Source organism: Synchiropus splendidus, chromosome 2 (assembly GCF_027744825.2).
Source record: "Synchiropus splendidus isolate RoL2022-P1 chromosome 2, RoL_Sspl_1.0, whole genome shotgun sequence".
NCBI lineage: Eukaryota > Metazoa > Chordata > Actinopteri > Syngnathiformes > Callionymidae > Synchiropus > Synchiropus splendidus.
In genome coordinates this window covers 31,772,571-31,784,754 of record NC_071335.1, presented here as the reverse complement: position 1 = coordinate 31,784,754, position 12,184 = coordinate 31,772,571, and the positions used below count along the sequence as shown (strand labels likewise).

The following is a 12,184-nucleotide window of genomic DNA, read 5'->3' as shown; positions in this document are numbered from 1 at the left end:
TATATTGGAGCAGACCCCAAACTATATCTCCTCTTCAGTCCAAAGAGGAAGGTAGAATGAAAGGTCTTAGTGCTGCGTCCATTATAATCCAAAAGTATGGAATATAGACAGTGAGTGATTTCAGCTTTCATCCTCTCACTGCACCCTGTTAACTCCTTTGCCACAAGAAGCCACATTTTTCAATTGGAATGAATTTGGTATATTACTGAATCAAATGATGGACTCATACATACATTTAAACAACAAAATATTGTTTATTTTGCATCAGCTTGAGCACAACAAAAAGAGCACAACAAATCACGATGGTGGCTATATTCCAGTTTTTATATCACCTTATTTAAAACTAAAGGTCTTTTCATGTCTTGAAAATATTTGTCTTAAAATGAAACTTGCCCCCCATAAGTCCAAGTAACGTATTCTCAGCGGATTCTCGGTTTGTTGTTGTTGTTGTTATCATCCTAGCTGCCACGTGTCTTGTGCATCAGTGGGATCAGTGGAGCAGGAACTGCTGCACTGACAAAGGTTCCATGTTGTCTGGACAGCAAACTGTTCAATTAAATTATAACGATTAAATGCTTAAATATTTTAACGTGTTTTTTTTGTAATTAATTAATCGTATTTAACTCGTTAAAGTCCCACCACCGGTATATTTACAATTTGTTGCGATGACATAACTCGGCCAGCAGGTGGCGGAATCAACTCCGTTCATCCTACTACTAGACACTTCTAAATGAACATTTGAGGCAAGATTTTAGAGTTATGAGCGATGTTGATAATTTAAGCAGCATTATAGATCTCACTCAGGAGTAGCAACGCCTCCGATGGAAGACCTGCACTTGTTATTTTTAAAAATCAACGGCTGGACGTTGGTCTTTCACTCTTCAGTATGTTACGGAGATGTTTCGTCTTGCTCACACTGTAGATGACTCTTGAGACATTAATTTTTTTTTAAATTTTATTTAGATTTTCTTGATTTTGTAAATACAGAGTACAGTGATAAATATCCATACCTCTCAGCAGTGAATATAAAAAAAGAGATGCTTCACATACACGTTTAGAAAAAGCCACTTCTCTCCAAACTGAAAAACAGGTCACTTTTTACATTAAAATGATCGCTGACTTGTAGATACAGAACGGCATCTGACTGCATCACGTGCAACAAGTCAATCAAGTCTCAGTTCTGCCGGTAACTAAGCCAAAAAATGTCAGTTACAGACAGGATTATGCCCTAAAAAGAATAATATAACCCAGTTTTGCCCTTTAGAGTCAAACGTCTTTGGCATTGAGGAATTTACCAAGCCCAAAATTTGTAGCAACAAAATGAAACAGGAAAAACATGAAGTCTTCCACTGGAGCTGGACTGTTTGATGATTACATAGACACGTATTTAGTGTGATTTGGGGTTTGATGTAAAGTGCAAAGGTCACTGAGCGGTCGCCACCAAAGTCCTGGTCCTCTTGGCTGCAGATTCCTCAACAGCAAACGTGTAACTATACTGTAATGAAAAAAACAAGGACTGAGTGCTTGTCCGTCAAGGAGCTGATCATGTGACCTCACCTCATTCTCAATATCCTGAAGAGACTTTATGCGAATGTTGTTCAACTGTGCGTTCAGATGAGGAGCCTTGAAGAAGAACGAAATGAAAAAAATGTCACTGATATTTAGTGTATTTTGTACTAGCTGACCATGAATGACGGATCTTACCATGCCATTTGCACTGGATTCAAACTTGGGGTGGAGGCTAAAAGGAACCCCGTCCAGAGCTGAGGGGAAATAAAGATGGTCAGACCGTAGAATTTGTAATGGGCGTCGCAGAGTTGAGACTCTGAGCACCTGTGATGGTTTGCAGACTTCCATCAGCGGGTTTGTCAACAGTGTCCTTGGATGAAAGACTGTGGCGCCTTTGGCTCAGTCTCACAGGAGGTGGAAGAGGAGGAGGAGGGTTGCTATGGAGACAAAGACAAGCTCCTGAGAAAAGTAGATATAAACACAAGATTTTATATACATCATATTAAGGTGGGTTTCCATGCTCTGTGCCAGATTTAGGAATTGATCTGGTCCCAAAAATGTATTTTATGATGTGATCTGATCTCTTTGACTTACCATGAAATATTTGACTTAACTACATGAGGAAACTAAACTAAACTAAACTAAACTAAACTAAGCTAAACTAAATGAATGAAGGAGTGCAGCATAAGCATAAATATCTATCTTTGCGCACACTGACTGAGCAGTGACACACTTTTAAAAGTACTTAAATGTTATTCATCTGTCTGGAACCAGATGAATGAAAAAAAGCAAACAAAAAAATTGGAGCCATATTGTTTCACTTTGTAAATGACAAAACACTTATTTTTTATTTATTTTGAAGGACAAGTAATGATGATAACAAAGAAAAATGATCAAGAAAAAGTTTTAAAGCAAAGAACTCTGTCATATTGACAGTTGAACTGACCTCGAATGGTAAAAAAAAAGTAGAAAGTACAACTAACAGAAGCATCATGATCAGTACATTAGAGTGCAAGTTTACTCTGACGTCCTCACAGACCCCAGCCGGGCCTGACACTTTTCTATTTAAGCTTGAGTCACAGAATATGGGAAATAAAAATAGTCATCTTGTCCTATGATTGTTAAGATCACAAATCCATTGTGATAGTGGTTGACAGCTTTGAATGTGAGCAATGTTTTCTTGACCATGAGTCAGGGAATAAGGCCAGTTATTTCATGGAATTCGCGGCAACAAAAGATCAGTATGTGGAGGAACTGTCCCAGATACAGTAGACGTGTCCAACAGCACTGTACCTGGGTCTGAGAGGGAACGGAGGTTGCGGTTGATCCAGCGACAGCCTGCGGAGGTCCAGGGACACACTGCGGGGTTTTGCTTGCGGCAGTGGACTGGCAAACGGGCCCTTCTTACACCACATAACGTAACCATTGATGTCTCTGTGGAGTAACCAATAGCGCCATTAGCTGGTGACTTAAAAGTCAAGCGTGTGCAATGCAACTCACCCCAAACAAGTGTACTGCTGGAGCATCATTTTGCTTTTGGTGGTGACTTTAATGTCCAACACCGCGGTGTCCACGCTGCCCACAGGGACGACACGCACACACAGGCGTTTCTTTTTGGTAACAGAAGCCTCTGAACACACACACACACACACATGGGTTCAACAGCAAGGTCTCAGGAGAAAACAAGCTCCTCTGAAGAGGCGATGCTCACTTGCTTCAAGGTGTTCCTGGATGTAACAGTAGCCAGGACGGATGGAGTCCTTGTCGGACAGCAGCACGATGTCCGACACCACCATCCCTGAAGACGTGGACTAGAAACAGACAACGGTGTAAAAGAATACCTGAAACACAGTGACTGAACCCTCAAGAACAAAGACATGAAACCCATCTGTACCTTGCTGTAACACAGGTAATAGCCAGACCTCATTGCAAAGCTCCGTGTGAAGTTCGCTGCTGATCCGTCTTCTGTAATGCTGATCTGTGGCCAAACAAACAAACAAACATCAGTCCTAAATGAATACATATATAAATAAACATGAAATTCGATGGTAAGTCACTGTAGGGTTTATCAGTTCACCATGACAATGTTTGAGGGATAAACAGTCTATGTAAAATAGGTATGATGAAAATGGAATTATTTTTATTTGGCAAATTAAAGACATTGAGTTTTAAATAGTCAAATGAATTTACTGTCCTTCAGTAGATAAAAAAGATAAATAGTGACATAGCTTCAATGCAAGAAAGAAGACAAACAAGACACAGCTAATGGAAACTCAAATCAGATAAAATGCCAAGCTATATAGCTTTATGCTATGCCTCGATTAAAGGTGGAAGGAAATCAGTCCATTGTTTTTAGTGGGAAAAAGAATACAGCAAATTACTATAGTGAAAATTGCTAGGTGTATTGATCAAAGCCCTGCAATATTACACAACGAAGACAATAGCACAACATAACACACAGGACTTGACACAGACACAAGCTGAGGCACAGTTAGACACAATCACTGTCCGGATAAAAACTGCTCTTCACTCTGCTCCTTTTAAATCTCTGTACAGTGTAGGAGGAACTATTGGATGCACTAAATGCAACAATGTAGCCGTGTTCTATAATGGACAAACAACTGACATACAATTAGTCATGTAAGATACTTAAAATGTGTTAGAGGAGATCGAAAAAAAAAATAGAGGATTAAGATGTGACCACGCTGAGGGGTAACTTCAGACTTACCAAAGTGAAATCTTTTGGGCAAGTTCCAGTGTTAGACGTCCATGCAACAGCAGTGACTGGACGCACGCCGACATGCTCCATTATGGACATCTGGAGAGGAGACACATATATTGATGAGAAACAGAAGAAACTACTAAAAACATTATCAGTAACTTTCCTCAGATCTCTGGCCAAATTAACTTCAAGCTTTTGGTCCCATTTTTTAACTGAATATTAACTGATAATTTGACTGGTACTGATGTTATTTTAAATCACTGTATTTAGACAACATCACACCATGTATCATAAAGGTGTCAGAAAAAAACCAAATGACCTTCCTGTGACAGCAGGTGGACAGATGTGACACACTGGTTCCACAGCACTCAGAACAAGTTTGGTATACTGCAAACACCCCTGTGACGTCACACAATATGCGACTCCTAGATGAGACAATTTACTTTCATAGCGAAGTGAAAATCACAGAAACTTTAAAATTAGAAGTCAATGTTAAAGCAACACCAAATGACTGACTGGGACCTGCTGTTCTCAGCATCTAGCCAGTGAAGAAGGACCATTGTGGGAGCAAATATTTCCATGATCGGACACACGCATCTCGGCAAGTTAGTATTGAACGAGGTTCCTGTTCATTTTCAGGATGGTATGCAAACACGGTAGTGAGTTACAAAACCTTCCCGGAGTGGAAATGACTCACATTCACGTTTATACACAGTTTCCCTGTCAATATTCCACATCTAGCAACTACTCTGGCACACTATTTCATAAAGACCCAGAGACGACACCGTTTGTTTAAGAGTCTAAACGGTCTTGAATGAGCGACATTTCCTGAGGAATTCTTTAAATGTAACACGAGCATTCGAATTCACAGGGTGGTTACTGTTGTGTTCAACTCAGAGCTCATAGTTTCCATGCTGGTGAACAGACTAAACCTTGACGGTCAGTATGTTTTGAAAACATTTAGTTTCACATACCCTTCAACAGCTGCCACAAGCGAGCCACACATGGAGACACTAAAGTATACGTCCGAGGAAGGTGATCATTTGTTCACTGACAGCACTTCGAACATCTCGTTTAAAATATGACACGCTTTTGTTCTGTTTAACACCGGTTTCCTCACGGCGTCCACACCAGACAAACTACTTACGCTGACTCGAAGCCGATCGCGACTTGACTTGGGCGAAGACGTTTGATAGAAGAACAACTTTTGCGTCAAGAGCAACACTTTCCTGGTGTTCCTCGACAAAGCAGGAAGTGATGGTCCATGACGACTACAACTCCCATCATACCGTCTGACTCATAATGACACTTTGCCATGTGAACACCAGATGGCAGCAAACCGACGGTAATCTTAACGGAATCGCTTCATCGTCTCGCTCCAAGCGCGTTATGTAAGTTATCAATGGAACCAGCGTCATTCATCTAATTCACATTTATTTTGGCCCAGCCTACGTTTCATGTTTCCTGTTCATGATTGGTCACTTCATATACATTAAAATTCTTAACACCATGGCCGTCAATTTAAAATTGAAATTTTATTTTACATCGCATTCTTGGTCGATAAAAACACACCTGCGTCTCTTTGACCTTCCTGTGTCTGTTGGCATGGCAACAAGCAGCGGTGAATGGAGTCGAACATTCCATCCCTGCGAAATGGAAACTCTGAGATTTGTATATTTTATTTTACCCCGAGAGCTAAATAAAAGCGACTGTGTTAATGACCCTCGTAAGAAATCTACCTGTTAAACCCCCGCCGAGGCCACAGCGGTTATTTTACGAGTCATTCGCCAGAAAATAAAAATAAAAAACTATATTCATCGAGTTAAATGTGAGGCGTTCAGGGGATGTTAGGTAAGCCTACATTCTGCATTCTTCTGTTACCCCACAATCTTATTTTGATCACAATGCGCGTTTGTGATTTGCATCCTCTGAGAAACGAGTTGAAGACACTATATAAATACACACCTTTTTTATTTGTAGTAAGTTGACTTGCACTTCATATTTAGACGAGAAATTCCATAAAAACTGACCGATTGTTTTTATATCTGTTGTGTTGCATTTGTATATTGTTTCAGAGGATTAATAACATTTACCGTTGTAAACTCGGCGTTAAAAATGTACACTGTAATTTCTGAATCACACATATACGCTAGCATCATAATGGTGAAGCTATTTCAGCGCAGGCATTGAAAGGTACCCGCTACCATTGTGTGGGACATTCTTTCATAATAAAAGGATGGCATTAAATACAAGTGTCGTTGAAAGGCTAAAATAAAGTTTCTCTTTATATATCATTGTTTTGTCTATTCACTGCGTCTGAGTAAAAGAGTGAGCTGAATAGCTTCGTTTTCAATTCACCGCGTTGCAATCAGCGCATAGCTAGGAATGACCGGAAGTTGTTTTTGATCTGTTCTAGGGAACTTGATGGTGAATTTCCTAGCTTGGCGTCGTCCATGGGATCGGTTCTTGAAACTAAAAATAGCATTAGTTTAGGTTGTAAACGCGCTACTATGGCATCTGCTCGTCTGACGGAACACTTTTAAAGGCGCAGATGGGCGGGACACTCAGATAACACGAGACTGAACGGGGGCAAACGACCACACTGGACCTGTCAGGTCATTCATTATTGGCAACATTTACACGCTGAGTAGCGCATTTCTGCTTCGTTTTAGTCATGTTACACCACGGGAAAGAGGAGTGGGAGTCCATCTGACTGAGCATTTTACTGTCCATAAAGGTTGATTTCATTTCTGAATCCATTTCTGCTGCTGCTCCGGTTCTTTGCGTGTCAAATATGGAGTGGTCTTATTATTATTGTCCCCCAAAGCGTGGCACTGGGTTCCTGTGGACGAAACCAGAAGATATGAAATAACTGTTCCCTCTGTATTACAGATAACAGTGTGGATTTCCAGCCACTGCCTGACCAGCCCAGTTGGTATGGAGGACCGTGGCCCCAATGGCCACAGTGATCCAGCTCATGCTGACCAAAGTTTACAAGTTGACTCCGGTCAAAGTTGTGATGGGATCCAGGTGGATGTTGGACACATTCTTCGACAGATTGCCATCACAGATGAGAGTCTGGACGAAGCCCAGGCCAGGTAAAAGCAGAGAAGTTGGTTCAACTCAAGTGGCGGTGTCTCCCATGTGAACAAATAAACCCTTTGAATAAGGACCTCACCTTTCTGGAGGCAAATTTTAAATGGTGTTTCGTTTCAAGTCACCCAAACATAGATGTACAGTAGACTCCCGTGCTTCATCGGGTCCTTATTTTTTAAGTTACGTTTTTTATTTTTTTATTTTTATTTTTTTCATCAGTTTAAGGACGTTTAACTTGAACTGTGGCCAGTCTCTCAGTCTCAGCCTCTTAGCGTCACTATGCCGGACAGATCTTGAGTTTGGCACGTGTCTAAATTCAGTGAAGTTGTTTATGGTTAGCACTGGTTTGTCAATTCAGTTGTTTATCAAAGAATGAGTGAGTTTGTGTGGGAAAAATGCTGTATTCTTAGTGATACATTGTAACTACTGAAGCACTGTTTTGACACTTTAGGAAACTGGCGCTCAACTGTCACAGCCTGAAGCCGGCCCTCTTCAGTGTTCTGTGCGAGATGAAGGAGAAAACAGGTGAGTTGCGAGCGTTTATAAAACAATTTAAGCAACAAACTTAAGCACATTTCTCTGAATTTTTAAAGGAGTGTTAAACTTTAAATTGCCTATGTTTTGATAGATTTATAATGTTTTAAATATGACCCTAATTTGCTATACATACATGAAGTAAAGGAAAAGGTTTTTCTGCAACACAGGAATTTTACGATCTGTGGCCCTGTTAATGTTTTCCTCTTTCTTCAAAGGAAGTGTGCTCATACAACTCCTCTGTTTGTGATTATGTTTTGGCCATGTTCTCCTCCAAATGCTCAGATGGTGATCAGGCTAGAGGAGACACTGCAGGACGAGCGTCATAACAGCAGACGCTTTTGACTGACAAATTGATGGGAGCCACAAGATCTTCTAATCTGGGTGACTGACTTTAGGAATTTGTACCAGTAAGATGATGTTGTGACACAGCAGCAGGGAACACAAAGGGAAGGGTGCCACTGCGACAGTCATCCAAACCTGCTTTTACTCTAACCCTAACAACCCTAACCTGTTGGTTCGATGGTGGCTTTGATCAATACTGACAAGAGGTGGGACTTGATTTAAAAAAGTGGTCAAATCCATTTTGTAATTCAATGAATTGTGACTTGTTGCATTATAATATTTCATACCGGAACGATCAAATCTGTCCATAAAAGCGTAAACATCAGGAGCAAACTCTACTGTATCTAGTACACAGAACAACATTTCTGAGCTTTATTTACTCTCCTTCATCATGGATGTTTTGGTTTGGACGTCACATCACATTTTATGAAGTGGTGAACCTGGAATTGGTGACAGAAAAATAGATTTTTTACAGTAATAGATTAATCCAAATCAAGTCTCAGAAATAAAAAAGTCTTTCAATGAGTGTAATAACCATGTTTATATGGGCTGAGACAATAAGATCGATGGAACAATGACTTTACTTTCTAGATCCTAAACTGACAAATCGCAGTGGATCAGCAGCTGATAGTATAAAGATAGAGGCACATGAACCAGATGTAACGGGTGAAATACAAAATGATAAATGACAGGAGAGATTTCCTGTTCAAACACTGCAAAAAGACATTTAGATTTTTCTAGATTTTGCATCATGCTGTATAATGTGCTTGCGTTGATGCTCAAATGGTGGCGGTGTGGTTTCTTATTTGTAGTCCGAGTTAGATATGAAGGGAGGCGAAGAAGAGAGTGTAGGCATGGTGGAACAGGTGGAGATGTCAGGAATGGTTTATGACTGGAACTGTAGCAAAGTCAGAAGTAAGTAAGGAAGTGTGGAGGCATGAGAGGAAGACAACCAGTGAGGTTCGAGATGGATCGAAAAGATGGAGTAATGTAATTATTGGACAAAATCATATTTAATACTCATCACTCTCCTCAAAATTCTGATATTATTGGCACATTTTAAATATTTTTTTTTTCCACCATTCATGAGTTTGACTCATTGGAAACTACATTTGAGTTGTCGCCCAACTCAGGCGACTTGTTATTTCTAAAACCTTCCATCACCCAGGATGTTGCTTCTCAGGTAAGATGTTCAAGTCTGTGCGCATATTTTCGCAGCTGTCATTCCCCAATTGTCTGATGATGAATGGCCGACGGGTCCCACATCAGCTGGGTAATTGCCAACTCATTTGCATAACGACACATTAACAACCTCTCTAATGAGTACTATTCTTTTTATTGGGTCTTGAGCTGCCCCACAAAAGCAGGCGGTTCTCAGTGGGTGTGTCAGCGGCGCGTGTGCTTTCCTGGGTTAACTATACCAGGGCATGTTTTTGCTTGTTCGGTGTGGCATGTTGGGTTTGAGAAAGTCTAGCAGGAGTTTTATGTTGAGGTTTTGAGTTGAGTCGGGAGACACACTGAAACTGGAAAAGATGACGCCACATTGATGACATAAAGTCAGTCACATCTAGTATTGTTTCCTGGCTGAGGGTCTCCAAGCGGTCGTAACGGAGCCACCTTCTAGGACTTGATGTCTCTGTTGGCACCGGATGCAAAAATGATCTCTTGCTTTCTTCCCAGCTTTAAAAATGCCAATACAGGAAAAGGAGGACCCTCCAGACCCACAAGTCATGCGACTGGACAACATGTTGTTCGCTGAAGGGGTGGCCGGCCCAGTCAAGGGGGCGGCGGCGGCTGCCTCCACTGCCACCTCAGGAGGGATACCGGACGATGAAAGTGAAGAACACGCCGACTACAGAGAGAAGCTTGATCAAATACGACAGATTTATCAGGCTGAACTGGAGAAGTACGAACAGGTCAGTTCTTTTTGTTTCACCACAACCAAAACCTCCGGATGAAAAATATCGTTGTGTCAAATATCTCCGTTTCCAGTGCTTAATATTGCAGTATTGATGCAGTTTTTATTATCTTTTGCCAGGCGTGCAATGAATTTACAGGTCATGTGATGAACCTGCTGAGGGAACAGGCTCGTACACGACCCATTACGCCCAAAGAGATCGAGACCATGGTCTCGGCAATACGTCAGAAGTTCACCGCCATCCAGACGCAGCTGAAACAGAGCACCTGTGAAGCCGTGATGATTCTGCGCTCCAGGTTCCTGGATGCCAGGTGAGAGCGTTTCCATCATTTTTTCATGTCTCAGCTAATCGCCTCCTTCCTGCCTTCAGGAGGAAGCGGAGGAACTTCAGCAAGCAGGCCATTGAGATCTTAAATGAATATTTCTACTCCCACTTGGTGAACCCCTACCCCACCGAGGAGGTGAAGGAGGAACTGGCCAAGAAGTGCTCCATCACTCCAGCTCAGGTCTGCAATCCAGGTTCAAGATTTTTAAAGTTCCCTGTTGACTCACTGCCATTTTGTTTTCTTCCATTGCCACAGGTGGCGAACTGGTTTGGAAACAAGAGGATCCGATACAAGAAGAACATCGCCAAGTACCAGGAGGAAGCCAACATGTACGCCACCAAAACTGCTGCAGATTCTGCGAGTCTGTCTTCACAGACCAGTCAGTCCAACTCCCCAGCTACACCAAACTCAGGTACTCAGTCCTCCATGTCAACCTGGTATCTACAAGGTTTGACCCAAGAGCTTGTGTTTTTGTAGTGTAACTGGGAGTGTGTTGATGTGTTCACCAGGAGGATACACATCCTTTTCCTACGCTCCTGATGAGAGATTATGAGAGAAAAATCTTCGTCTTTCCAGGTAGGGGACTGAGGTGGATGTTTTTGCAAAAATAGTTTCCAAAAAACATGATATTGAAGCTGGGTTGTATGTAAACTATGACTTATGTACTGACTTTTTGCGCTGCCAGTATTTAAACACCTACTTCCTCCTGTTTTCAGTGGCAGCTTGAGCTGCACTGCAGGTGATGATTTCATTCAACATTTTGACTTTATTCGTCCTTTCACTTTGTGTAATAGCAAGTGTTTTTGTTAGTTTACTTTGTGGAATACCACAGTAATATGAAATGACCCAAGTATTGTGAGGTCTTATTGGTCCCTCATTGGTTACTGCTGTGTATTGGCAGGTATATAGCGATATGATACGTATCTCGTTGTATTCCCGTACATTCAGCAATATATTGTAATAAGAACCATCATCTTCAGGGGGGAAATCAGATAATGCTGTACAATGTTTTGTGCATGAAAAAGAGTTTATTGTGATGACGTCAGCCCACTTTGACTTTCGGTTAAATCTCACAAATCAACAAAATAACTCCAGTGTCCAAAACAAAAAAGTTAGTATTAGACATGTCACAAAAACAACAGAATATCCAACCTGGTTGAGGAATTGACCATGTATAAGGTGAAGAAAGCGTTTAACTCCTTGCCATTGTTGTTGTCATGGATGCCAAGTGCTACTTTTTTCTTTCACAGGTCCATGATGAGTCCGTTCCCTCCATATCTGGACACAAACCTCACTGACTACTTAGTACTTCTTATGTTCTTAACCACGTTGACTTTTTTATTAGCATGTTTTCCACTTCATTTTTCCACTTCATTTTGTATACATTATATATATATATATATATATATATATATATATATATATATATATATATATATATATATATATATATATATATATATATAAAAAACGAAGAAACGAAATATTGCATTTTTAGCCAGCGAGAGGTTCATGGTCTCCATGTAAGAGTTCATCATGATGAAACACAAAGATGCACTCTTCTTGACTTTTATGCATGTCAGAGTTTTGTGGCTGTTGATAATGATGTATTCTTTTTAATAAAAACAACCAAATGAAAGAATATTTTGCATTTTTGGCTCATCGTTGCACTTAGACACACACATATATTTCTCACAGCGAAAGAAACATTTGTCATTTTTTTCAAAATAAATG

At 40.7% G+C, this 12,184-nt stretch overlaps 2 protein-coding genes across 3 annotated transcripts; one reads left to right on the top strand and one right to left on the bottom strand.

Annotated features, from left to right (window-relative positions):
- Positions 1-974: 974 nt before the first annotated feature.
- On the bottom strand, positions 975-5,515 carry LOC128754441 (multivesicular body subunit 12A-like). The gene is made up of 10 exons (XM_053857065.1): positions 5,379-5,515; positions 4,238-4,327; positions 3,404-3,487; positions 3,221-3,320; positions 3,010-3,139; positions 2,803-2,943; positions 1,834-1,946; positions 1,705-1,763; positions 1,558-1,623; positions 975-1,495 (listed from the first exon to the last, which is right to left on the bottom strand). The coding sequence occupies exons 2-10, from the start codon at positions 4,325-4,327 to the stop codon at positions 1,424-1,426; spliced, it is 855 nt and encodes a 284-aa protein (XP_053713040.1). The 5' UTR covers positions 5,379-5,515; the 3' UTR covers positions 975-1,423.
- A 1,148-nt stretch (positions 5,516-6,663) lies between these two features.
- On the top strand, positions 6,664-11,830 carry LOC128753695 (pre-B-cell leukemia transcription factor 1-like). Of its 2 annotated transcripts, XM_053855646.1 has the most exons (10): positions 6,664-6,846; positions 7,124-7,329; positions 7,779-7,852; positions 8,147-8,245; positions 9,887-10,122; positions 10,245-10,435; positions 10,495-10,630; positions 10,706-10,862; positions 10,960-11,026; positions 11,701-11,830. In XM_053855646.1, exons 4-9 carry the CDS (start codon positions 8,218-8,220, stop codon positions 11,001-11,003), a joined length of 792 nt encoding a protein of 263 aa, XP_053711621.1. In that variant the 5' UTR covers positions 6,664-6,846; positions 7,124-7,329; positions 7,779-7,852; positions 8,147-8,217; the 3' UTR covers positions 11,004-11,026; positions 11,701-11,830. The 2 variants fall into 2 exon arrangements, with proteins under 2 accessions (XP_053711621.1, XP_053711620.1); XM_053855645.1 differs by having other exon boundaries at positions 6,664-7,329.
- The last annotated feature ends 354 nt before the right edge of the window (positions 11,831-12,184 follow it).

What these genes read in the sequence shown, in the direction of transcription:
- LOC128754441 (XM_053857065.1), bottom strand. Translation starts at nt 4,327, where the DNA reads ATGTCCATAATGGAGCATGTCGGCGTGCGTCCAGTCACTGCTGTTGCA. An exon ending in GCCCAAAAGATTTCACTTTG is followed by an intron (nt 3,488 to 4,237) that starts GTAAGTCTGAAG and finishes GTTTGGCCACAG; the next exon opens with ATCAGCATTACAGAAGACGG. An exon ending in CCGTTCCCTCTCAGACCCAG is followed by an intron (nt 1,947 to 2,802) that starts GTACAGTGCTGT and finishes TTGTCTCCATAG; the next exon opens with CAACCCTCCTCCTCCTCTTC.
- LOC128753695 (XM_053855646.1), top strand. Translation starts at nt 8,218, where the DNA reads ATGGGAGCCACAAGATCTTCTAATCTGG. An exon ending in AACTGGAGAAGTACGAACAG is followed by an intron (nt 10,123 to 10,244) that starts GTCAGTTCTTTT and finishes ATCTTTTGCCAG; the next exon opens with GCGTGCAATGAATTTACAGG. An exon ending in CCCAGCTACACCAAACTCAG is followed by an intron (nt 10,863 to 10,959) that starts GTACTCAGTCCT and finishes TGTGTTCACCAG; the next exon opens with GAGGATACACATCCTTTTCC.